The sequence below is a fragment of the Cetorhinus maximus genome, chromosome 10, assembly GCF_964194155.1.
Source record: "Cetorhinus maximus chromosome 10, sCetMax3.hap1.1, whole genome shotgun sequence".
Classification (NCBI taxonomy): Eukaryota; Metazoa; Chordata; class Chondrichthyes; order Lamniformes; family Cetorhinidae; genus Cetorhinus; species Cetorhinus maximus.
This window is the reverse complement of record NC_135888.1, coordinates 32,960,349-32,988,307: the sequence shown is the minus strand read 5'-3', so window position 1 is coordinate 32,988,307 and position 27,959 is coordinate 32,960,349. Positions and strand designations below refer to the sequence as shown.

General features: G+C 43.4%; 1 protein-coding gene across 2 annotated transcripts in view; it reads right to left on the bottom strand.

Moving 5' to 3' along the window:
• pappaa (pregnancy-associated plasma protein A, pappalysin 1a) overlaps positions 1-27,959 on the bottom strand; it is a 314,646-nt gene that overhangs the window by 210,450 nt on the left and 76,237 nt on the right. For both annotated transcript variants that reach the window (XM_078550327.1, XM_078550328.1), the window contains exon 8: positions 2,059-2,187. In XM_078550327.1, the coding sequence (XP_078406453.1) occupies positions 2,059-2,187 (129 nt within the window). The remainder of the gene's footprint in view (positions 1-2,058; positions 2,188-27,959) is intronic.

Below are 27,959 nucleotides of genomic sequence, written 5' to 3'. Positions count from 1 at the left end.
AAGTTTAATAATATATATACTTTTTAATTGATTCAAAACATTCCTTAATAGTGTTCAGAGTGTAACTTGGTAAAGTCTGATTAGCGCAACTGAAAATGGATTTACCATATAAAATATGCCTTTACTTCCTTGTGTCAATCCACCACTTGTGAACATCCCGATTTTAAGGGCAGAATTTTACGGCCCCGTCCCTGCCGAAACGGGGCCGTAAAATGCGGTGAGACATTCTAAACTTCACTGGCTTCGTCGGGAATGTAAAATCCCGCTGCCATAAAATTTCGCCCTAAATTACTGAAAAAGACTGCGCAAAGTTTCCACCTTAATTTTTAGAGCCTCATCTAAGGCCTGTGAACAAGCACCAGGTTAACGGAAACTCCCAGTGGTAATTATCTCATCCTGGGGAAGGTGGCCAGCTATGTGGGTGGGGCTTGCTCCCGCGTGATGTTTTTAAAAGTAACACAAAAGGTCACATAAACTCAATTTGCCTCAATTTAAACTTAGCATGCCCTGATCCTTTGCACTGGTGATGCCGATATTAGAGGAATTGCACAGAAATAAATAGCAAAATCAAGTGGAAGCTGAAATTAAGAAATGATTTCAAGTGTGGTTATTAACCATGAAAGAGTAATTTGCTGAGAATTTGTGATTTTCAAATTGACTGACAATTTACAGATGAGGGAATTGTTGCAATGCGATGGTTATGCTGACCCTATATGTTTTTCACTTATGATGGTGGACGGGCGGCCGCTATGGGAAAGATAACTAGAAATGGGATAAATAGCCAGTGAATGTAACCAGCTGGCAGTCCATCACCGTAAGTGGTCATATCCAGGAATCTTCTCAGTTCCTAGATATTCTGTGTTCCATCACTTCAATACTATCTTAAGATAAAATTTGTCGGGGAAGGATTAATAAACCATTTCTGTCTCTAGATTTTGGAAGCTGTGGCATCAAGGATTATCTGACTCATCGAATGAATATATTGAAGGCCAAACTCCAATTTAATATACAGTTCTTGAACTAATATTCCTATTTGAACTTCACTTATGCCGATAAATTCTTATGCCTCCCTTAAAAACGCCAGCCAGTGCTGCTGCCCGTCCAAGTTTGTCTTTAGGATGACGTGATCTTATATTCATTAATTCATGCCATCAGCATCTCATCATACCCATTTAGTTCCTTTTCATTTGTGCTGCTATGCTATTCTCTAATGCCAAATGGACCTGTATATCTCACCTTTTCAAATCACTATAAAATGCTGAGGGAATTGCATTGTCAGGGGCACTTGATTTCTGCAGAGCACTGTTGCCTCTCCAGAGAAGTAGAAATGACACCGTGTCACAAAACTGTGCAGGTACTATGCCATCATGGCCTCTACAATAAGGATATATCTGCATTAACTACCAGAGGAGGTGAAACCTTGAGAGCTAAATTTGTTCGAGCCCCCAGCTTGTTTCTGATTCCAAGGGTGGGCAGCATCGAGCAGAAAAGCCCAAGCACCAATCTAATTTCATCCTTGAGAAATGCTTCCATGATTCAGTAAGCTGCAGGTATATGTCGAGGCTCAACAAATTTGTGGATGGCGCTAAGCCAGCAGGTAAATCCTGGATGGGGAAAGTGATTGCAGTCGGAGCGCGAAGGCTGTCGGGCAATGCCTCGGAGTTGTTCTGTGAAGTCTGGAGAAGCATTCTTTCAACTTGCAACTCTACAAAGAACAAAGTTGAATGATGCTTTGGGGTCTTTTTTTTGAGCAGAGGTCCCTTTAAGGATTGATGCTTGGGTAGCTCAGGCTCTGAAGTATTGTCGGAGCTTAGTCCACAAGACCAAATGAGTTTAGGAGTCTGGGCATGAAATGGGCCAATTGTATAGCCTCCATCATTGAGCTGCACAAGCCAGGCATTAAACCTGGGATCTTCTGTACCACAACCTCATTGGGTCAACCAGTCCAAATGGAGCCCATCTGAATATTTGGAAAGTAAAACCCAACATTGTTAATTAGGCAGCTGAACAGTTTAAAATTAGATCACCCAGAGTTTGTCTTACTTTAAGTAAACTTACTTTTGGATCAATCCATCTCCACAGTAAGCAGCTCCATGTACATGTTTCAGTTCTGGCGAAGGTTCACTTTCATCAGAGTCCATGACAACTGCCACATGATACGTGTACAAAGTGCCAGGCTTTACATCGCTGAGAACAGAAGGAAAGAAACACAATAAATGGACATTGTCTTTGTTTGGCACTAATGCTGGTTTCCCCGTCTTTCAATGGAACTCTCCTGAGGCATTTGGTGGACAGCTGCAATATTATCCTGGTCAGGTGTCGTAAACACCGATGATCAACTGGTTAATTTGGTGATATTTCTAAACAGCTCCATTTCATGATGGGGAAAATACCTTGTGCAATACTATCCTTGCTGATCCACAAAGGTTTATGTATAGTTTACACAAGCATCACTTTCCTCTGGCCATAGATATGCATATCCACATTTTTCACAGGTACTTGCCAGTCTGTAAACAGTTTGTAGCGTACTTGGACACACAGGTACAGTGGTTGGTACATTTTTAGACTGGGTGTGAACACGTAAATATTACAAATTGCTGAACCATATCAGGAGAATTTACTTGTCCGTTTTTTGCTATACATACACAGGCAGTCCTTGACTTTATGACGTTTGAGAACAGCACTTATGACGTTTATGAATTGACACCCTGTTTTGACTTTCCACGTTGGTTTCGACTTTACAACGTCACAGCAGCGAACAAGTTCATATGTGCACATCGACGTTCTGCGCCGCCCATCTCCCTGACACAAGACATTCAGTTGCTGTTCCGATGCCATTAGTATAGCACTGTACTATATTTCTATATGTATTTTTAGCTTATGTGATTTTTAAAATGTCAATATGATTGCTATTTACAACATAAATATATTAATGTTGCTATATTACTCATCTATAATTGATTGAGTAGAAAATTCTGTTTTTTTTGGTGAAAATAGGGTATTGGGCCTTGGTTCAGGAAGCAATTCCCTCATTTATAACATTGCTTTTATGGGAAAATCAGTTCCGAGTTACAACGTTTTGACTTAAGACGTGGTTTTCAGGAACCAATTGTGCCGTATGTCCAAGGGCTGCCTGTACGTACATATTTTCCATTTTGATTAACACACTGTTTAGTCTTGAAGGAATCCACATTTGAATTATCCCCTTCCAGAGAAAACATAGGGGTGCAGACGGGGTTGGTGAATGTGTGAGAAACAAACAAATGTTCTGCTGTCTCTGCTGACGTTCATTTGAATCTGTAAATGCAATGCTTGCAAGATCAAAACATGAATTCTATACACAAGCACTTTGTGGGCACCGAACTGTACCTTTTTCCATCTGCTTTGCCACCATTGAAAAAAAATGGCATCCAGCATTTTTTGAAATTGTGGCCACTTGTTGAGTTGAAGAAATAAGTTATGAACTTGAATTAATTTTCCAAAGTTCAATTTCAGTTAGCAGCTGGCCTCTAGAATCTGGGCACAGCTTCACATTAAACCAAATATTTATCCGCTGCCCTTTGCTTTAACAGGTTTATTATTAGAGAGCAGTGGTCGACAAATAGGCTCATTTACCATGACACCCAATTGTTTTAGATCAGGGAAGAATGGACACACAAGTCTCAGAACTTATTTTCATAATCTATTGGTTTAAATTTGGTACCCAGGATTGAGCAATGTCCAACTTTTTACACTGGAGTTTTAAATAAAAATGCCTTTTGTCTGAGCTGTATTTTCAAAGCAGCTGCAGTCCTTCAGCAGCATTTGCAAAATCTTGCCTTTCCTGTCTTTTTGCCTCCACACTCATTCTCATTCCAGGTTAGTAAACAGAGGGAGAGCATGATAACAAATTTGGTGAAATGATGAATTGCATCACGTCAGTATCTTGCACAATTACTTTTCAGAACAAACCTTGCAGCAAGAGTTGAACTTGACAGAGTCTACTGCAATGCAAACTTGCCACAGCAGCTAAATATGGTGTTATAGAAATGTTCCCTGAAGTTGGATGGTTCCTGGAACTCAGCCTGACCTGAAAATTCTGCTTCGCCCCACCACACACAGACTCAAATAATGCATTTTTCAACATAGCAAGTTGTTATGGTCTGGAATTCACTGCCTGCGAGGGTGTTGAAAGCAGATTCAAGAATTACTTTCCAAAGGGAACTGGATATACACTTGAAAAGGATACTTTACAGGGCTATGGGGAAAAAGGAGAGGAGTGGGACTAATGGGATAGCTCTTTCAAAGCCAGAACAAATATGATAGGCAGAATGGTCTCCTTCTGTGCTGTATGAATCTATGGCTTGTGAATGGAAAATCTGCTTCTGTGGTTGTTTGACAAGTTCTACCACCCATTAGGTGCATCTCAAGATAGGCCAAATTTGAAAGGCATTAAATTTCTACTATTTAATACACAGATAAATGATATTCTTACACTGCATTATTTTAAAATTGCATCAGGCTGAAACGAAAGAGGAAAAATATTTGAGATTAGTGTGAATGCAGCAGGCCGGTGAACAGGAGCTGCCCCTATTTTAATCCTCCATGAGCCAATTCTTGTTGGCATGGGGATGGAAAGTTAAAATTGACCCTTATGTGTGGCTAAGAGTGAAAGAAAAATGTATAAAATTATTAGAATCTCCATCTACCTATCATAATGCCAGGCAGTTAGCAAAGATGCAATTGCTGCAAACAAGTTAATACGATTGTAATTTAAAAAACATCCCCAATTCCTTTGGAAGGAGTTGATGGTTGTAATGCAATCTTGAGGTTCACTGAGCATTCATAAACGCCTGCCACTTTGCTCTTCCACCTAATGATATCATTTGAGCCTCCAAATAGGTTCTAGCTTGATGGTTCCAGCTCTTGGTATGAATGAGAGTTTTACAGGTTTAAGTTATGCACACCACAGTACCATTCAGACACAGCCTCAGGTTAATTCTGAGTTGCACCTTCCTTGCAGGTGCTAGCTGTAATAAAACAGCTTTTATGGTGGCTGTGAGGCATGAATGTTTAATCGTGTACATTTCTTCCATACTTAATAATCATACTGTACATCTTGTGCTTAAAGTGTCTGTTTAATCCCATTATTTACTGCACACCCTTGAGTCCAAAGGGCCTAATTATAACTCTGCCTGCCAACAGGAATGGGACAGGCTAGTGCTTAAATGATGTTCAAGCAGTGCCCAGTGTGTGCCTGACACGTGCCTTTTTCACGTGTCACATTTTCAGCAGTCAGAGACAGACGATTAATATTTGAATTTAGGGGGCAGAAATTTCCCCTCGTCGGGGGGATTGTGCGGGGGCGGGCATGAACCCGATCGGAGCCCCTGATTGGGGCCGCGCCATCATTTTACGTGATGTACACCTGGAAGCGCTGTGCGCTCCCTGTGCAGGCGGGGGGAGCGGATTCCCTGAGTCGGGGCCTGCGCTCTTTCGCGCATGGGCATCGGCTGTGCGCCCGCCGAACTGACAATTTAAATAATGCGCGATGACGTTGGGATGCACGCCCGACGTCACTGCGCGTCATTTTACGCATTGGCGAGCGGGCCCCTGTCCCTGCTCGCCGACCCAAAAATTCTGTCCAGGGATTCAATGGCATCATTTTCACCATGACACCATCTTGTCTGTCACACACAGAGTGATGCCCAGCACCAAAGTGAATGTTAGCGGTAGACAGAGGTGAGGTCAGCAGAAACCAAACAAAAAATAATTGCTTCAAATTTATTTCAGGTTTCCTTCTGGGTTTAGGAGGAGTGGGTTTGTGGCTTCCAGACTCCATAATGAAACATGAGGCCTCTCCTACACTCAGCTGCCTTCGCCCTCCCCTGACAATGATCGCCACTGGATGACTGCCCCCCCAAACTGCATGCCAGTGACCATTCCTCAAAGGTCTCTGTCTGAACTCGCTCTCACTCCCACCGGAAAGGTAACGAATCCTGCCAGGTTTGGGCAGAAGTCTGACAACAATCCATTAAGTGAGGTCCAAGAGTTAAAATCCCAGAATCCTCACACTTATGGGGTGGGGAGTGGGTAGATGTGGGGACAAGCTGTACGGTCTGCCAACCACTTTGACTCCCACATGTAGGCGGCTTAAAATCAGGGCTTCTTATGTCTGAGGTACATAAAAACTTTGTAGAGTTTAATGTACAAATCACAGGGCTTGTGTCTATTGTGATCCTTGATATGATTAAACTGGCCTCTGACTGTGAGTACATTGCATGAGTTTCTGAAAAACAACTTTCTTGCTTGCAAACCAGATATTCCCGACAACGCAGTCCTCCTTTTGGACTCTAGTGCCACTTATGGTAAAATATAATTCTGCAGATTATTTATCCACCCTTTCAGCTACTGAAAGATGCTTCCAGTCAGCTAAGTAATGGAGTGGAGAGGATGCCAAGGATTGCAGGCAAGTCCGTGACCGGCTTACCTGCCCTTTTCACTGAATGGCTGGCTGTACATGGAACAATAAACAGCTACCATAGGAGCAAAAAGATGGATAAAAATGGGACAAGCAGTAAATATTTTTGCAGACTTGGAGGATTTTTATAGTGTTAAGAAACAAGTATGTTTTCCATCAGCAGTCAGATGACAGGCTGGTTCTCTGGTCAAAGTACACAGTAAGGAAAATTATTCTGAACATTGACCAGGAAAGCTACACTGGGGCCTGAATTTTCTCCATGATCAGAGCATCTCTGTCATTGCGAAAATGACGGAAGAGGCCAAATGATGGAAGTCCTGGCCCCGAACGCGCCACCCACTACTTGCGTGGAGGTTGGAATGGGTCCGGGTCAAGATTTACAAATGCGCATTTTGCGAAGGCAGTTGCCCTTATAAAACAGCAGCTGCCTCCAGTCATGTCTGATTTTTCAATGGCCAGGAGTGGGAAACATGACATGTGCAGATTAGACCTGGTAGGAGCAGTTCTGAACTTTGGGGAGTCCTTTGGAGAGATGGGTACCTTTTTGGAGAGGTGGAGTACCCCATTGGATATGGTCCCGGGATACCTTTGTGATTGTTAAAATTGGACATGAATGTGCATTTTTATTTACATTTGTTCAAGGGGTGTGGGCATCACTGGCTAGTCTCTAATGCCCTTGTCCTCACTCAGAGGGCTTTTTAAAAGTCAACCACATTGCTATGGGGTCTGGAGTCACAGGTAGGAGCAGTAGATTTCCTTCCCTAAAGGACATTAGGGAACCAGATGAGTTTTTATGACAATCGGCAATGGTTTCATAGTCATCATCAAACTTTTTAATTCCAGGTTACTATTGAATTCAAATTCCATCATCTGCCATGGTGGGATTTGAACCCAGATCCCCAGAGTCTCTGGATTACCATTCCAGTGACAATACCACTACGCCACTGCAGCCCCATAAACTCAGTGAAACTGACAAGAGAGCTGTCAAGAGGAACTGTCAAAAGTGTCAAAGGAACTGTCATGGGGAAGTGTCATAAGCAATTGTGAAGGCATTTAAAACTCCTGCTGTTTAAGTCTTTGAAAAAACTGTGTGGAGTGTTAAAAAAAATCATTGCTTTTCATTTCACCCTGTCTTTTCACATAAACCTGAGGGATATAATTACTGGATTAACGCAGCATGACTGATTTCATAAACTTCCATTATCACAGTGGGGTACCTTCCACTTCACAGCTTGATTGACAGGTACAAATGGATATAGGCTCTTTGAAGTGGAGTATGAATTCCAGTATTTGTTTTAAAAAGGGATTAGCACCTGAATAAAATGTTTGTTTTTATAAGGATGTGGTTGAAGGAACATAAATGCAGTGAATGGGTTTTTATGAATGAGTGTTTTTTTTTAAATGAAGTCTGAAATAGACACTTAAAACTTTATTTAACCTCAGAATGGGTTCTGAGGTTTGCCCATGGTGGATACTGGGTGGGGGCATGGGTTGGCATGAATTGGCACTAAGCTGGCATAGGGGCTATAAAGGGCCAAAGCTGTGGATAGGGGGGCATGGCTTGGCATGCAGGGTTTGAGGAGCCATGGGGGTAGGTACAGGTGCATATTCATGGAGGGTATGAGGGACTATGAGGGTCAGTAGAGGGCATTAAGTAGCATGGGTGGGCATGGATGGGCATAGAGAGTGTGAGGGGATGCAAAGGAGTGAAGGCTGGAGGACTGTTATTTATTTTATTCTTTCTCTTAAATCTTCGACACAGCGCCAGCGCTGAGGCAGGCCTTCCACCCAACATGCCTCCGCACCCTGCAGCCGGGGTTGCCCGGCCTGACTTGCATTTCACCCCACATCCCACCGAATGAAAATCCCAACTTGTGGGGCCACTATTTCCCGAGTCAGGTTCGTGGCCAGGAAATGTCCTGACTCTGCGCTTCCAACCCAGGAGCAAAAATTCAGGCCCAGGTTTCTGTGTGACACCTTTTCCCAGGTTCTTTCCCTCCTTGCCTGAAAGTGATGACTTTTGCTGGCTGAAGATTCATGGCTCTTCAGTAGCTTGTCTGAGCCGGTGTTCTTCATATGTGACTCTAAATATTGATTGTCTATGGGCTAGTGGGAATTGGAAAGCATTACATACAATTATGAACTAGCATGAAAGATCCACTTTCCAGCAAGGCTACCATGGGTAGCATCAAGGACCTGAGAGAATGGTCATTGGCATGTGACTGGGTGAGGAGATAGGGGTGATAGCAGCAGGGGCCTCTGAAGATCATGGTCTGGGTTGGGGAAAGGATGCCTCAACGAAGGGAAGGCTCAGTGATTCATTTTGGGGCCCAGAGAGGTTCACAAGGGACAGGACAGTGAAGTCTATGCAATTTTGCCTGATCTCTAACTCAATGGCACTGAACTTAGTTGCAATATTGGAACTACATCCTTGTCAGTTGTTTACTGCTTTTTAAAATTTCAAACGGTCAGCCCGAATATCACTGCTTCAGTTACCTCTTTGAGACCTTTTTATATTAGAGAGCCTGTCTTGCCAATCAATGAGATCATGGCTGACCTCTGTCTTAACTCCATCTACCTGCCTTGGTTCTGTAACCCTTAATACCCTTAACTAACAAAAGTCCCTCAATCTTATTTCTGAAATTTTCAATTGACCTAGTCTCTACAGCTTTTTGGGGGAAGAGAGTTCCAGATTTTGTGCTGCTGAGGCGGTGTGCTTGTGGCTTTAAGGCTGGTCAGTTTAACAATATGCCATTGATTGAGGCTAACAGCAAGTTCTTTCAATGAGATATGTTCAATTTCTGAACACAACATTACACAAGGGCACGATGTTCAGGCATTGTGCTTTTTACGTCGTGCCCTGCATCAATGTCAGGAGTGACATATCGGATTCAGTACAGTAAGCAACACAATTGTATTTTGAGGCTCTCGTGAAATCATATTAGTGTGGAATGTGCTATTCTTTGATCTGACAGGGCAGTAAAGGGGGTGCGACATTGAACACGACACACTATAACAATGAAAACATATTGCGAAATGCAGAACAGTGTCTTTAAATCTTTTTTTAAAAATTATTTTGTTGTAGTAAATGTAAGATGGCTGGCAGTGAGTTACATTGGGTTAATTCAATCAAGCAGTTCTGAATACGTCATAAACTGTGTGAGAGTGAAGTTCGGACATTCCATAAATATCAGTAGATCCCCAAGATTGAATTAGTGTCTCAAACTCCCTGCCAGACACTTGTTATTCTTTATAATATATACTGTGTCTAGCTTATTTAAGTTTGCAGTTTACTATTTTTAGACAGGCAGCAAGAGAAGTGAGCATGGAAGTGGCAGGATGAAGGTGAAAGTGTAAAGCTGTCTTCATACAAACATATGCACATCATTGAAAAGGAGCTTATGGTTTGTGTTGATGTAAAAGTAAAACTCAATAGTCATTAGGCAACAGGACTTCTAAGCACAGCATAGATATTGGGGCAAAACTCTCCCCAGAAAATGGCTGTGCAGCTCACCACTAGTTGTATTACGAGAGTCTGTCTGAATTTAGGTGCAGAGTAGCAAAGCAGAAGACTGTGATGCATTATTTCACCAGAAACCAGGTAAGCAATTTCATAACTGATGATAAGCTTCCTCAAAGAGCCTGTACTTCACTTCTGCACTTCACATTTCTATTAGAGTTCTCTGCAAATGTATGTTCATGTCTGTGCAGTTACAGAGGTGAGAATGATATGGTAACGTCTAGTAAATCAGCAAGAGCAGGGAATGATCCCATAACAGAAGATGGCAGATGCTTGAAGCCCACCCAGATTTGGGCTTCAGGCCTCATGGCCCACGGGCATCTCAAGTTAATCCAGTAGAAAATCAGCATTAAATTCAGGGATAAAAGCAAAATATTGCGGATGCTGGAAATCTGAAACAAAAACAGAAAATGCTGGAAAAACTCAGCAGGTCTGACAGCATTTGTGGAGCGAGAACAAAGTTAATGTTTCGAGTCCGTATGACCCTTCTTCAGGGGTCATCTGGACTCTTCTTAAATTCAGGACCACTGGCAGCAACCTTCACGTAAATCTGGAGATGGTGGTAAGATGATGGGAGCGAGGTGATCAGGAGAGAGCAAGGGAAATGATTGGAATGGGGCCAAGTTGGAGCCAGCAACCATTTTTAGCACTGCAGTTCAGCATTCCAATTTCTCCCAGCTCTACATTCAGATCAATATTTTCTAACAAACATGCGTTTTTGCTGTTGTCCTCCAGGGGTCCCTTTAATGGTCACTCAATGGGCTGCATGTTGGCCATGTTTTCCTGAATGCAGCAGGCCTAGCAGTGGATGCCATGAGGACAAATCAATTTAGCAAAGGGAGCTTCAAATAGGTGTTAGGCCTCTTGTGTACAGATGCATATGGCTTAGTTCCTGTTTCAGGCGCAGATCATTGATGCTGCTTTGGTTGTCTTTACCAATGTGCTCTGGTGCCTTTCTGGGGTCCCTCATGGGACCCACTTTATTGAATGCTTAGGCACCTTTTATGTGCCCAGAAAATGGGTGTAGTGCCAACCAATTTCTAAGCCTGTAATTGCAGCTATTCCACCGACCCGCATTCAACTACCCACCAGTCTCAGATTGGTACATCTGATATAACTGCAGCCACAAAAAGAGGATGAAGAGGCATTAAATCTGCATCTATTTCCAACTCAAATTAGTTCTGCATTGGTTTCATTCCCAGATTGCCACACTTATGGTCACACAGGACTATCTATTACTACCATAAATATATTGGGCGATTAATAGGGTCAGCCTGCAAAAATAAAAGTGCATTATTTTAACTCTTTAACCTTTACTCTAGATCCCAGCACACACATACTCTTCTCATAGTGCCTATTGCCCAGAGATACCCATGGAAACACTTACTGATCAATTACTGGAATGTCCTGGGTTGCTTCGACAAAGTTGCAGCTGGAATCTTTGAAACAGCTCAGAGTACTGTGAGCTTCAGGCTTCCTGAGGAGGACCTGAACTCAACTTGTAGGATAGAGGGGATAGCGGGCTGCTTTATACAGTATGCAAAATGAATAAGTAGAAACTTCATACATTTGTCCACTATTTTATCCAAAGTATTAAAATTTCCAGCATTTGCAGATGCATTTAGAATTCCAATCCTAATATTGGGAAGTTTCCATTCCCTTTCTTTACCAGCCCTTAGCAATTTGCCTTTCAAGGAACATTGCAACTTATTCTGTGTGGATTAGGGTACTATGCGTTCCTCAACCAATTTATTTTGACAATAGGCTCAGTTCAATTTTCTTCTTCTGCATTATTGTTAAAATTTCCCAACAAGCAGATAGTTTAAAGAATATGGCAAAGAGAATGTAGATGCATATGAAAAGTGAAGAATAATATTATTGAAGGGATTTACTAGGTGAAATTAAACACTGCCTTGAGACTTGATGGCGGAGCGTGTGAAAATACTGTCACTTCACCCTTAGGAGTGGAGTTAGAATCCAATACAACCTGTTGAATCAAAAACAGAGGTGTTGGAAAAACTCAGCAGGTCTGACAGCATCTGTGGAGAGTGAAACAGGGTTAACGTTTCAAGTCCGTATGACCCTTCTTCAGAGCTGAAGAGAAGTGGGAATGTGATGAAATTTATACTGTTTAAGGAGGGTGGAGCAGGTGAAGCTGGAAAGAAGGCCAGCGATAGGTGGGGACAAAGGAGGGATTGACAAAGATGTCATGAACTAAAGGACAAAGGGAGTGTTAATGGTAGTGGCAAGGGCTAAAAAGGGTGCTGATAGTTGCATAAAGGTAAGAAAGCAGAGTGTGATAATAGCAGAATAAAGGTATCATTGTGTGAAAGAACAACATGGAACAAGTAACAGATGGCCCTTTAGGGGATGGAGTGGGGGGATGGGCATGGTGGAGAAAAAAGGGATAGCAAATGGGATAGAAGGGGGGATAAAAAGGGGGATACAACCACGGATTAATGAATACAAATAAAAACAAAAATAAGTGGATAAAAAGTAAAAAATGAATGTAGAAGAAAGGGGATTACAAAGAAGGGGTGGGGATGGAGGAGAGAGTTCATGGTTGAAGTTGTTGAACTCAATGTTAAGTCTGGAAGGCTGTAAAGTGCCTAGTCGGAAGATGAGGTGCTGTTCCTCCAGTATGCCTTGGGCTTCACTGGAACATTGCAGCAGGCCAAGGACGGACATGTGGGCATGAGAGCAGGATGGTGTGTTGAAATGGCAAGCAACCCATAGGTCTGGGTCATGATTGCGGACAGACCAGTCACTCAGTCTGCGTTTGGTCTCCCCAGTGTAGAGGAGATCACATTGGGAGCAGTGGATGCAGTAGACTAAATTGAAGGAGGTGCAAGTGAAGTGCTGCTTCACCTGAAAGGAATGTTTGGGCCCTTGGACAGTGAGGAGGGAGGAGGTAAAGGGGCAAGTGTTGTACCTTCTGTGATTGCATGGGAAGGTGCTGTGGGAAGGGAATGAGGCGTTCGGGGTGATGGAAGAGTAGACCAGGGTGTCCTGGAAGGAATGGTCCCTATGGAATGCTGACAGGGGGGTTGAGGGAAGATGTGTTTGGTGGTGGCATCATGCTGGAATTGGTGGAAATGGCGGAGGATGATCCTTTGAATGCGGAGGCTGGTGGGGTGAAAAGTGAGGACAAGGGGGACCCTATCATGTGTCTCGGAGGGAGAGGAAGGTGTGAGGGCAGAGGCACGGGAAATGGTCAGACATGATTGAGGGCCCTATCAACCACAGTGAGTGGGAAACCTCGGTTAAGGAAGGAGGAAGACATGTCAGAAGTGCCGTTTTGGCAAGTGGCATCATTGGAACAGATGCAACAGAGGCGAAGGAACTGAGAGAATGGGATGGAGTCCTTACAGGAAGCGGGGTGTGAGGAGCTGTAGTCGAGGTAGCTGTGGGAGTCGGTAGGCTTGTAATGAATATTGGTGTCTAGTCTATCACCAGAAATGGAGACAGAGAGGTCAAGGAAGGGAAGGGAAGTGTCGGAGATGGACCATGTGAAGGTGTTAGAGGGTGGAAATTGGAAACAAAATTGATAATTTTTTCCAAGTCCAGACAAGAGCATGAAGCGGCACCGAAACAGACATCGATGTACTGAAGAAAGAGTTGTGGGAGGGGGCTTGATTAGGACTGGAACAAGAAATGTTCCACATACCCCATAAAGAGACAGGCATAGCTGGGGCCCATGCGGGTACCCATAGCCACACCTTTTATTTGGAGGAAGTGAGACATGTTTAAGGAGAAATTGTTCAGTGAGAGAACAAGTTCAACCTATTTGGATGTTTGTCTTCTCTCTCTGTTGGATGCAAGAGTCCAACTGAAAATTATTTTGGGCCATTTTGATCTATGTTGTGTACAATTCCTTGTCCTGTACAGAGTGTGCCTCTGCAATATTGTGTTGTAACTGAGTGCTAGGAAATATGCAGAGTGGCTTGCCTCTGGATTCTTATCTTTGTTTTTAATTCCCTTTATTGTGCAAGAGCATCTCTGGAACCTTCTGCAGCACTACACCCCCAATACCCCCAATACCCCCATCCCCAACCCCGCACCCACAAACGTTTCTGACTCTGTCCTCTTATGCGTCCTGGCTATTAATCCCACCATCAGTAGTTATGCCTTCAGCTCCACACACTGAAATTCCCCCCATTAACATCTCTGCCTTTCCAGGTCTCTCTCCTCTTTTAAGACCCTTCTTAAATGCACGTTTGACCAGCCACCCCTTCTAATGCCCCCTCCATTGATTATGTCCCTGTGAAGCAGCTTGGAGTTTTTTTTCTATTATAAGGACGCAACAAACCTATCAGCTGTTATCATTGTTAATTTTTTCTCCTCCCTCTTGTCTCCCCTGCTAGGATGCATCGAAGACTCTACTCAACATTTCTTGTGATGGATCGGCATAAATCACAGCATGGTGAATCACAGGCACAATCTATACTACAATTTGACAACACATCAATGATGAAGCCATAGTTCATTGTTATGAGCTCTTTGTCAATAGCTGTAATATACATTACAGTTAAACAGCACTTTATAATTATCTATCTCAAAGCTACAATTTTTTGACTGGCTGAAGGTAATGATTGAATGTTTTTATTTTCCTATCAACAAACTTATGAAGTACTGTAATGAGTAGCGAATACTTGGAAGAGGGTTATGAAACATATTGTAAGTGAGATATCAGGTGACATTACAAATCATGACTGCAAAGTTTGAACAGTTGTTGATCTCCCAGCTGCCTCTACTGAAGATGGTGATTCACGGTGTGAGATACAGTGCACAGGTGCCAGCAGCTGTCTGAACTTCACCCCAGTAGTCATTCTTCATGTAGGAGTCCAGACAATAGTGTGAGAAGGCTATATCCTTGATAAGTGCATCACAGCTGAGTCAGCTCTTGACATCTGCAAACATACACTTTCCGAAAGCAATCACTGGATGGCATTCAGCAGCAGGAATCCTGATAACAGTTTTCCCTTTCTAGCTCTTGGAGACTACAGCCAAATGCAACACCCTACCACTCCCTGAATTTTATCAACTACTTCAGCACAGACTGCAAATTGGAACTTCTATCTCCCTGTCCTCCTTTAAAACGGTACTTAAAAACCCATTTCAAAACCCATGTCCATCCCTTCTGCCTGGAGTTGCAATTGATCGTATATGCCAGGGAGAGAAGGAACAGTGACTGACCCATTAACTCACTCTGTCCCTTAACAAAGAGAGAAGATTTTCATCATCTTTGTCTGGGCTGGATCTGACCCCAGGTCTCCAACAATGAGAGCCTGCCCCACTATCCCACCCATGTCCCTTAGCAGAGAGAGGATACCCCCATGTTAAAGCTTTAGCTCGCCCTTCCTAATAGCTCATTTATTATCTCTGTGTCTATTTTTTTTGATTAAGCCTTTATGAAGCAGCTTAGGGGGTTTGTCTATGTAACAGACTTTGACATTGTTGGCCACACCATCTTGTTCCAATGCCTCTCCACTGTCATCCAGCTAGATGGGACTGTATATGCTTGGTTCCATTCTTATCAATCTAACCCTAGCCAGAGAATCACCTGCAATGGCCTCTCTTCCTGCTCCTGCAGTTACCTCTGGTGTTCTCCAAAGATCTATCCCTGACCTCCTCTTATTTATCATCTACATGCTGCCCCTCTAAAAACACAGCATCAGTTTCCACACATATGCTGACAAAACCCTACTGTCCCTCACAACCAACTCTCTTGACCCCTCTACTGTTGCTAAATTATCAGACTGCTTATCTCACATCCAGTAATGGATGAGCAGAAATTTCCTCCAGTTAAACACTGGGAAGACAAAAACCATCGAGTTTGTTAGGCAAAAAGTAGTTTTCCACTGCTATACAACCCTCCCAGATATAAGCTTTCCTCCAATTTTGATCTCTGGAGTACCTCTGATTTTAATTGCTCCACCTTTGGTGGCCTTGCAATCAGCTGCCAAGGGCCTCAGCTTTGGAATTCCCTCACTAAACCTCCCCATCTCTCTTTCCGCCTTTAAAATGCTCCTTAAAATCTACCCCTTTGACCAAGCAATTGGTTGCTTGCCCTCATATTTCATCCTGTGTCAAATTTTGTTTTATAGCTTTCCTGTGAAGCACCTTGGGATGATTTACTACGTTAAAGGTTAAAGCTGAAAATTTGTTGTTGTTGTAGTTGTTGTTTAAGGAGTCCTCAAAGGAGGAAAGAAAGGCAAAGAGGTTTAGGGAGATAATTCTGGAGCTTATGTAGCTGATGGGATGTCCACCAGTGGTGAAGCGGATAGGCAAGAGGCCAGAATTGGAGGAATGCAACGTTGTCGGAGGGTTGTAGAGCTGGAGGAAGTTGCAAAAATAAGGAAGGGTGACATATGGAGGGATTTGAAAACAAAGATCAGAATTTTAAAATCAAGGCATTGCTGAACCTGAAGCCAATGTAGGGCAGCAAATACAGGGGTAATAGATAAAGGAGATTTGGAGCAGGATACACTGAAGCACAGTTGCCTCAACAGCACCTCCCAGCCTCATGACCTCTAACCACCAAGAATTAAGGACAAGGACAGATCACTGGAACACTTGAAGTTCCCCTACACCATTTGATTTGGACAAATACTAGCACTCCTGATCATTATCCGACCTTTCCCTACTTATTGCCTTAATGGGCTCATCACCTGCAGTGGTTCAAGGAGAAAGCCAAATTCTCAGGACATCTGGGGATGGGAACTGAATGAGGCCTTTTCCAGTGTCACCAGCATCCCAAAGCAGATGTAAAAAAAACACTCAGCAAGTGTGACTTGCTTCTAACTTCTGTTAGATTTTATTTAAAGATCTATGCTTCTTTTCCCTGCTCTGTTTGCTCTGGCTCCTTGATGCCTGGTTAACATCTGCAAAGCAACATTCATCTTGTGTCATTGTGTGATCTCAATGACAGAACTTTCACACAGTTCGTCCGTACTTTGCCTGATCTTCCCATACTCTGCATCTATTAGATTAACATGAAGCGGAAAGGAGACATTTTCTTCACAAAACACAACACAAACTTGCCTGCAATTCACGAGTGACCTTCAACTTATCTCGGGTCAAATGCAAAAGGTACTACAAAGCTGGAGGAGACCGGAAAGTTTCTGATTCTCCTACTGGGTAAATAATAATTGAGACAAATCTGCATCATTAAAATTCCTACATTTTTGTTTATCCAGTAACTAAAAAAGGTTTGTGAAGTTTTACAGGACATTTGATAGCGGTTACGAAGGGTGGAAAAAAATCAAACAAGTTTTCCTTCAGGACAGAGGTCATAAGTATTCTGTATCCACAGTGCCTTTTCCTCTCAATAAGGTGACACATCAAAGAATGTGTTCTTTATTAGTTCTGACCTTCGTTTCACCTTTCAGTTTATATAGGTGAAATTTTACGAAGAGGCACAGCAGGCTCATGGGCCAGTAAAAAAAAAAACGCCTCAGCTTCCTAACGTGACTCCATAAAACATGGGCTCATCAAGTCAACCTCTCTGTTTGGAGGCAAGGCTGCTAAACCATTTCAGGTCTTATGCCTGTCATTTGTACCTGCTTTGGGAAAAAATGGCATCAAGTTGGAAATGACCTCAACTGACCAATTTTAGAAAAACCAAGTTCAATTAAATTTCTGGCTGTGGCTTTAACAAAGTTTTAGTTCCTGTTAAATTTTCTCCTTTCTCTCATGATTCTCATGCCGCTGACCATGTGAGGGTATAGTGAGTATGTTACTGGACTAGTAATGAAGGCCTGGACTGATTACACATGAGTTCTAATCTCACCATTTAAATAATAATTTAAATTCAGTTAATTACACAAACCTGGAATAAAAATTGGTCTCATTAATGGTAATTATGGAACTACCAGATTGTCATAAAAACCCATCTGGTTCACTAACATTCTTTCGGGAAGGAACTCAGTCATCCTTACCTTGTCTGGCCTAGATGTGATTCCAGACCCTCAGCAAAGTATGTTGACTCTTAATTATCCTCTGAGATAGCCAAGCAAGCCAGTTGTATAAAACTCTTTGACAAAGTATCAAAGAATAAAAATGGATGGACCACCCGGCATCGACCTAGGCAGCGGAAATGACAAATACACACTCAGCCCAGTGAATGCTGCAAAGTTTTCTGACTAACATCTGGGGACTTGTGCTAAAACCAGAGAAGCTTTCCCACAGACTAGTCAAGTAACAACCTCATTAGGTTATACCTATCAGCCAACAGTCCAAGCATCTCCATCACCATCCCTGGGTATGTCCAGTCTCACAGATATAACAGATCCACCAGAGGTGGCAGCAAAGTGTTATACAGTAAGGAGGGTGTGGCACTGGGAGCCTTCAGTATTGACTACATGAAGTCTCAGTGTATCAGGTCAAACATGGGCAAGGAAACCTCTTGTTGATTACCACCAACTGCCTTGCCTCCACTATGAATCAGTACTCCTCCCTGTTGGACACCACTTGAAAGAAGTACTAAGGCAAGGGCACATAATGTCCTCTGGCTGGGGGCTTCAATGTCCATTACCAAAAGTGGCTCAGTAGTACCACTACTGTCCAAGCTGGCCAAGTCCAGAAGGTTGTGTCTGTCAGACTGGGCTTGTGGCGGGTGGTGAAATAAAACAACTAAAGGAAAATACCTACTTGACCTTGTCCTCACTAATCCACCTGTTGCAGATGCATTTGTCCATGACTGAATTGGTAGGAGTGACAACCACACAGTCTTTGTGGAGATGAAGTCCCGTCTTCACACTGGGGACACCCTGCCTTGTGTTGTGAAGAATTGTCACGATGCCAAATGGGATAGATTTAGAACAGATCTAGCAGCTCAAAACTGAGCATACATGGGGTTCTGTGGGCCAACAGCAACAGAATTGTATTCCACCCCAATCTGTAACTTAATGGGCCGGCATATCCCTCACTCTACCATTACCATCAAGCCAAGGGAACAACCCTGGTCCAAAGAGCAGTGCAGAAAAGCATGCCAGGAGTAGCATCAGGCATAACTAAAAATGAGGTGCCAAACAGCTGAAGCACTGCAGGACTACATGCCTGCTAGATAGTGGACGCTTCAAGCTGCAGACTGAGATAAGCGACCCACAACCAACAGATCAAATCGAAGCTCTGTGGTCTTGTCACAACCAGTTGTGAATATGGTGGATAATTAAACAATTAACAGGAGGAGGAGACTGCACAAACTTCCAATCCACAAACTTTGATGATGGAGGAACCCAGCACGGCAGTGCAAAAGGCAGGGCATTTGTTACCATCTTCAGCCAAGAACGCCAATGGGCCTGGCAATATGCCAGCCGTAGTGATGAAGACTTGTGCTCCAGAACTAGCTGCATTGCAACCAAACTGCTCTTCATCGGTTTAGATACAGAACATTATTTCCAAAGAGTTCAGATCTTATATCCTGTTTTTTAGTGAACTCTATTCAACTGCCACTTGAAGCCAGTCATTCAGTTTCTCCTGAATCACTCAGGTTGGGCTTGTAGAAATTTCACTATTTTTCATTTATGTTTGACAGCATCCTTATACATAGTATTGAAGACTTCCTGTTGCTGATATCTATAACTTTAATTTGGATAACAGTCAGGGACTCCTACTCAGCCTTCTTCAATGTACAATCAACCCACTCCACAATGTGATTCATATTAGCTCTTGCTATCTCTGTGTTTTTGGAAAGACTACAATTAAACATATTCCTTAAATACTTCTTTATTCAGATAGCTGATAAAATAGTCTGCCTCCTCATTATAACATGTGCAGTCTATCTATCAGTTTGATTGTGACATGTTTTGTTTTTTTATGTATGAAATACAGTCCAACCTTCAATTTTGGCATGTTTTTCATCATTCTGAAGTAGATCAGTGGATCTTTCATGATGCAGTCATAGACTAGGGCAGGGGTTATCAAACATCAAATTAACTTGAAGAATGTTTGACTAAAATTATGAAGCAAAAGTGTGAAAGGAAAGGAGAGAAAGTGCCACAAAAGCTTGTATGCAATTGAATACCATTTCATATACTTTATTTCTAAGATGCTTCCCCCTTCAGCAGATTGTCCATATCTTCTGTAGCATCTGGTCAGTTTTATTCATTGCTATCGTATAACTTCACTTTTGGATGTTGCCATTAAAAAGTCCTGCATTGTGGTATCAAGGAAGATGTTCTAACTTTTTCTGCAACTTAAGTTGATGGACATGCCAGAGGAAATCATTTAAAGGCATGTAAGCCACTGAAGTATTGAATGGGATAGCAAAATTGAACTTGATTCATTAACCAAATTGGTTTAGAGTTAATTTACTTAGAATGAATTTACTTGGAATTAATTAAGAATTAATATTCAGAAAAAAAAACCCCTCAGGATTACATCTTAAAAATAAATATGATAAAATGGGTTAAAGGCTAAGTGAGAGGATAAAGGAACTATTTGTTGAGCAAGTCTCTTTATGTCCAGGAGACGTAAATGGAAATGGAGGCTTGGCATGGTGAGAAAAAGCTGGGTCTAATGTTCTCCCCATCATATGATCTAATAGCTCTGGCCTGCATTCTGATTGTGTTTCAGTAATTCCTGAGTCTGTATCTGGTAACTTGTCCTTTTTCTCTGTGTGCTTTGGAGCTAGCTTTACAATTTCTTGTGGGGCACAGGATGTATAAAGGGCCGCAATGCACATTGTCGGGTATGACCAGGGATATCTGAGGTAATCCTGCTTTGTGGATGATCCTCATATGTAGCTTGACATTGTCCTTTCCTTCAGGCTCCTAATGTCACCAAGGAAGTTAAAAACAGCACTGACCTTTCCCTTTTTGGTAAGTGTGATTGCTATTGGCTGGAGTTGACCTTTCCCATCTTACAAAATTGATCTTCATTGTTTTTGACATCTTCAATGAAATTGTTTTTTTTTTCTTCTGTAAATAAATTTTGAATTACATTTTCCAAAGATATTAACCAGGTTGGGCAATGCCCATAGTGAACAGATTGAGGAAGAATTGAACTTTAATGGGCCAAATAGCCTGTTCTGTTTCTAAACTATATTATGTGGCATGCAAACGTTAACATATGAAGGTATGAATTAGGAGCAAGAGTAGGCCATTCAGCCCCTCAAGCCTGCTCCACCAATTGATAAGATCATGACTGATCTGATTGTGTCCTCAACTCTACTCTCCTGTCTACCCTTATACCCTTTGACTTCCTTTGTTAATCAAGAATCTAGCTAACTCAGCCTTAAAAATAATAATCCTGCTTCCACTGCTCCCCAGGGAAGAGGATTCCACATATTAACACTGAGAGAAAAAAAATTCTCCTCATCTCCATCTTAAATGGGAGATTTTTAAACTATGCAGCCCAATTCTAGTCTCTCCTACAAGGAAAAACATTCTCTCCGCATCCATCCTGTCAAGTCCCCTCAGTTTCTTATATATTTCAAAAAGATCACCTCTTATTCTTCTAAACTCCAATGGATACAGGCCCAAACTGTCCAACTTCTCCTCATAAAATAACCCCTCCATCCTCGGAGTCAGTCGAGTGAACCTTCTCTGATCTGCTTCTAATGCAATTATATCCTTTCTTAAGTATGGAGACTAAAACTGTGCACAGTACTTCTGATGTGGTCTTACCAATGCCCTGCAGAACTGTAACAAAAATAGACTCATTATTGCTTTTACTCCTTTTGCTTCTAGAAAACATCCTTATTATTTTCCTAGTTTTACATATTTCCAACTGTTTTCTGACATACTATAAGTGTTTAAATTTGTGCCTTTTCTATTAAAACTGGGGAAATACCTGATTTATAAAACTGGAACATCTTATAAAAATGCAGGATGGCAACTTAGTGTAAGATAGCAAAAAAAAGGTTTGAAATGTTCAAAAGCCTTTCGGCTGACCTTCCACCGCTAAAAAAACAATCACATACCTAGGAGGCAGGTTTGACTCCTGAATCCATCTCACAGGGCTCACATGCTCAGGAAATATTCCAAGGTAGCAGAGGCCTAAGATCTCCTTGTTCGGTCTTGAAGGAACGCTCATCCTCCAGACTGCACAAGGAGTGTGAAAAAGACCAACCTGTTGGGTCCTCTTCTGGTGCTGAGTCGTTTTAACCTGCAGCATCCTGCTCAGACGGTCCAGCTAAAATTAAAGTCATGATCCAGTGAGGTCATTGAGATCTGACAGCGTGAAAAAGACCCAGGAATCTAGTGCCCTCCCCGGCAGTGAGGGGGGGTGATGGTGGTCGGGGAGGGGTATTTAATTGAGTAGGAGGCTGGCGGGTGAAGACCCTGCCCCGATTAAGGACCGTGGCAGAAAGGCCCATGGACAGCCTTCCCCCAACCCCACTGCCAATGCCCACCCAGCACCCCCTGCCAATTGAGGCCCACTTAATGGCCTCATCCTGCCGCCACTGGGATTAACTCAGCACCCAGCAAGGGTCTTGCCATGCAGGAAGTACAACAAGCAAAACCATGTGGGGTTGCTTGTGGGCTCCCCAGGGGGATGGAGAGGGTGGAGGGGTCCTTCATTCAAGAGCACCTGGTGCCCAATTGAGGGGCCCAACATCAGGAAGGGGGGAGCACAGAGAGCCCCCCACAACCTTGCTGCTGACCCCCTCCCCTGCAACCTGCATCCCGCGAACCTCCTCCTACCATCACTCACCATTGGCCAGTGATGATACTAGGCCTTTTGTGGGTGTAATATCAGCAGCAGCTACTGCCTCCCTGTTGGTGCTGCCTTTCAATAGAGCTGCCAACCTCTGATTGGCCAGCAGTTCTTGGTGGGCGCGACTTTTGCCTCCCAAGTCCTTGTTCTTGGTGAAGACCTGCCACTGTCCAGCTAGGTGCCTGAGTAGCACTTAATTCGGTTGGCCTTCCATAAAAGAGGCAATGCCGGTGGGGGTTGGTGGGGGTGGGGGGGTTCTTGCTGGCTCTCTGGCCAGCAGACGAGACCTCTGTCGCCTCCATTAAATATTGCCCCCTGTTGGCTTTAGGTAGGTGTCCTTTCCACCTCCTTAGTAGAGCAGGTTAAAATTCAGAATGGTGAACTGCTGATGGCTTTCCGGTGGTGTATTAAGCTGATTAAATTGAACTGTCCTCTCTCCTGGTTTTCACTGAGCAGGTAGGATTAAAATTAGCCACAAAATGTTTTTAAAAACATAAAACAAAACTTTGCCAGTAAATTAAGCATTTGGTATCTTTGGCTTGAAGTCATTCTTGCTCAGCTATCTGAAACCTGCTGATAGTTGCACACAAAAATTGCTTCTTGGGAGAGTGCCAATTGCCTGACCTACAGTATGCATTGGACGCCACATTGTTTCCTGTTCTACTGTAATTTATGTTGAGTTTGTGTATTACATAAATTGCTGTCATATACCTTAGAAAATCTTTCAGGGAGAAAAAGAAAATCCCTGATTTTAATCTTCTATGATGAAACATGTATGCTCAAATAGCCAAGAAATCTCAAAGCACCAATTAGAGCTTCCTCTCACCAGCCCCACTGTATAAATTTACTGTTGCTTCCTAGAGATCAGTTTAAGATTAAATCCAAAGAATCTTTCAATGACTTTGTCACATAGTGAATCTCATGTTGAGTAGCTCAGAGCCAATATCCATCAGTGCGATAGAATAACCTTGCTATAGATGTCAGCAACAACAGCTACCACTGGGAAGAACCACAGGCAGCAGCTTACAACAACAAATTATTTTTATGATTCGGAATAAAAGTGTTAGAATTCCTCTGACGCGTCAGCAAGTTTATCTAATCATTAGTTGAGCCAGTCATGACAAGAAGATCCTGGGTTTTATTTCTTGTATTGTGTTAATTGGCTTCAACCAGAGCAGTGGCACCATTTACCACAAGTGGCATCAACAAGCTGGGAATCATTGTCTTGGGATGATAACTAGCTTGTCTGATTTCCATCCCTGAAGGAATGGAAAATCATCTGGGGTCTATAATGAGTGGACAATCTGCTCCACCATGTTTACCACTCAAGGACTGGAAGAGCTAATGACTCCCCCTTGAGGTAGGGAGGAGGGAACCATCCTAAAAAGCTGTTCAACAGCCTCCATTGGAAGTCTTGTATATATGGCCATCAGGTGGGATTAGGATCATGCTTGGCTTTGGTACCCCCACCAATCAAATAGCATGACACTATCAACACACACACACACACACGAATAATACATACTTGTGCATCCATACAGCATCAAAGGGCGAATGCCTTCAAGCTTCAAGGAAATTAGTATGGTCAAATAAAAGAAGTGTTTCAAATTTTTGTAATAAATAATGGATATGATTGATTATTATAGCAAAAGTCAATTGGGATTTGATTACTTTGAACAAACACCTTTATAATGTGATTTTCAGGGAACGGCCCTCACTCTCCATGTAAAATTTGTCTTAGATTTAAAAGCGTGCAGCAAAATTAAGTGGTCATGATGGTGGTGATAACAGTAAAAGATGGTGGAAATTACAACCTTCTATGTTAAAGACATGGCCTTGAGAGCTTTCCAGGATGAAACACAATGAAGAGGCTCAAATTCTCTTTGTAAACTATTCAGGTTTATCTCTCATGGGTTTATGATATTGCACAAAGCCCTAAAGCATCTTTCTACTTCTTAACATACTTATAGTAATCTGTTATTTTCTGTATGAAGGAATTTGCTGTTTACATAATGTGGGTGTGTTTTAAATCATCAATGTCCATTCCTCCATCCATCTATCTTTCATCGTTCTAACCATCTATATCTTTTTATCCATTTACCTATATATTAATATCCATCTATATGTCTAGGAATTTCCTCGATACTGCCCTTGTTCCACTGCCATAACATAACTGGATGTTCTTTGCAAACAACAGCATTTTTCAGATTGTAAACTTATTTCTTCCCCTGCAAGGCTCTGGTTTCAAGGCTGACACTCCAGAACGTGAGTACAAAAATCAAGTGTGGTACTGAGGGAATGCTGCACGGCTTCAGGTACTGTCTTTCAGATGAGACGTTAAAACAAGGCCCCATCTGCCCTTTCAAGTGGATGTAAAAATCTCATGGCACTATTTCAAAGAAGAGGGGCTTTTCTGGAAGGGTTCTAGTGGATTGGAAAATAGCCAATCTAACATTTTTATTCAAGAAACGAGGAGACGGAAGACAGGACACTACAGGCCAGTTAGCCTAACACTACCAAACACATCTTTCCTTACTACACAAGATAAAAGAACATGGTGTACGGGATAACTGATTAGCATGGACAATAAGTTCAGTAAAGGTTAGCTAACAGGAAGCAGAAAGTAGCGGTAAATGGGTATTTTTCACGTTGGCAAGCTGTAACTAGTAGAGTGCCAGAGGGATCAGTGTTGGGGCCTCAACTATTTACAATCTACATCAATGATTTTGATGAAGGGACTGAATGTATGATAGCTAAAATGTGTGTGGAAACATAACTCAATAAAACAGGAATAATAAAGTAGAGTAACAATAAAATATTTGAAGCAGGTTCTGAGAATAAATGCTTATTAATTTAATAGGAAGATGTAATTTTTGCCAAGTTGCCTCCTCAGTATCCATCATGACAATGGGCGGAATCGTCCCAGATTTGCACTGTGCAGGGCCGGGCGGGAATAAAAATCGTTTTATCCGCTGGCCGCAATGGTGGCTTTTCACACCGTATTGACTCAATCCTGCCTCATGCATTCCCAGGAAATATGCCGTTTTGATTGTAGGTGCCCTCCGGTTCACACGGCACACCGACACCTTACCGTTTCCTTGCATCAGGCACCATATTTAAAGTGCAGCCACGCGCATACTGCTCAGTGCTTTCAGCCCAGGACTGCTGCACAGAAGACATGGCCCCGAAAGGCAAGAAGACTGCAGCCCACCGATTCAGTGACGCATCCCTGGGATGTTGGAGCCCGCTGTGACATCCTCTGCCCCAGCTCTGGCCGCAGGAGGCCCATCAGTGTCACCACTCTGGCTTGGGAGGTGGTCAGTGCCAACGCTGCACAGAAGAGGTTGGCCATCCAGTGCGGAAAGAGGATGAATGATCTCATCTCTGCCGCCAGGGTAAGGCAACCATCTCATCACTCTAAACTCACACACTCACAAGCCCATCAAACATTCACTGGCATCTCACTCACTGCCAGCTCAAAGAGCATCACTGCTCACTCTCTCACACACATACCCTCACATGTCCGTCTGGCCTCATCTCCTCTGGAGACTGCCTCCTCAGCCCTCACCATCTTGAGGCCACTTGCACAGATCAACTTGTGCCCCCACACACACCCTGGGATACCCCCCTTCCCCAGTACAGCCCTTGCCCTGCAGCCTTTTCCCTCATCTGAGACCACTTCTCACCCATCCCCAAGCAAGCCATAGCCCTGCACTTGTTGAAAAGCCGCCCCCGCCCATGGCTGGTCTCATAAGTAGAGACCTGCCTGTGAGCCTCCCTAAAAGTGACGTGGTGCTGTCTGCGAAGCCTGGCGCTGATGACTGCGAGTCCTGGCCAAAGCAGGGTAGGCAAACAAACCTCAATGTCCTGAGCGAAGTGCGGCTCGCCAGGTGCACGCCGCTTATGTTCAGTTGTGAAACACGGTGTGCAATCACGTCGACATGCCTGGATGATCCCGTGTGGGGGGATGATTCCAGACAGCAGGGCTTATAATGATATGCAGATGTATTACAATGAATTTCCAGACGTGCGGTAGCGGGAAACGTGGCCTGCCATTGACGGACGGAGCAGACGATCGCAAACTGGTTTCATGATGTCGTGAAACAGATTTTTGGACTTCCCGCCATATTGTCCGCTCACACCCACCATGACGCTTGACACCAGCGGGCATGGAAAATTCCACCCGATGTGCCATCCGCAATGCAGAATATTAATTGTTCGTTTCATTGGCTGGTGTAATGCCTTTGATTGTTTTTAAAAAGGAAAAGAAACAGTTAGAATTGCAAAGACACTGGCCGGAATTTTCCGGCCCTGTTGCATCAGGCATCATGATGGGCGAGGGTGACAATTTGGTGAGAAGGCCAAAAACTGGATTCACGCCTTCATGAAACCAGTTTGTGATCGTCCGCTCCACCCGACAATGATGGGCCGTGTTTCCCACCACCGCACGCCGGGAACATCATTTTAATGCATTTGCATCTGTTATAAGTCCTGCTCACTGGAATTATCCCCCCATGTTAGATCACCCGGGATCATGCTGGCTTGTTTCACAACTCTACATAAGTGACGTGCACCTGGCGAGCTGCACTTTGCTTGGGACGTTGAGGTTTGTTTGCCTACCTTGCTTTGGGCAGCACTCGCGATCATCAGCGCCAGGCTTCACAGGCAGCACCACATTACTCTAAGGGGTGCTCACAGGCAGGTTTCTACCTACCAGATGAGATGTAAAGCAGGGGGTGGATTTTCAACAGCTGCAGGGCTGGGGCTTGCTTGGGGAAGGGCGAGAAGTGGCCTCAGGAAAGGGAAGAGGCTGCAGAGTGAGGGCTGTAATGGGGAAGGGGGGTATCCCAGGGTGTATGTGAGAGACAGTGAGTGGTGATGTCCCTTGAGCTGGCAGTGAGTGAGACTCGCTGATGATCTGTGCAAGTAGCCTCAAGATGGTGAGGCTGGAGGATGCAGTCTCCAGAAGAGATGAGGCCAGGCGGAGATGTGAGGGTGTGTGAGAGAGTGAGTGGTGATGTCCCTTGAGCTGGCAGTGAATGAGATGCCAGTGAATATCTGATGGCCTTGTGCGTGTGTGAGTAAAGAGTCACGTTTACCTTATCCTGGATGAGATCATTCATCCTCTTTCTGCACTGGATGGCCCACCTCTTGTGTGCAGCCTTGGTTCTGGCCACCTCTGCCAACACCTCCTAAGCCGGAGTGGTGAGATTTATGGGCCTCCTGCAGCCAGTGCAGGAGTAGAGAACATTGCGATGGGCCTCCACGGTGTCCAGAATGCATCCCAGGGATGCGTCACTGAATCGGGAGGACGCA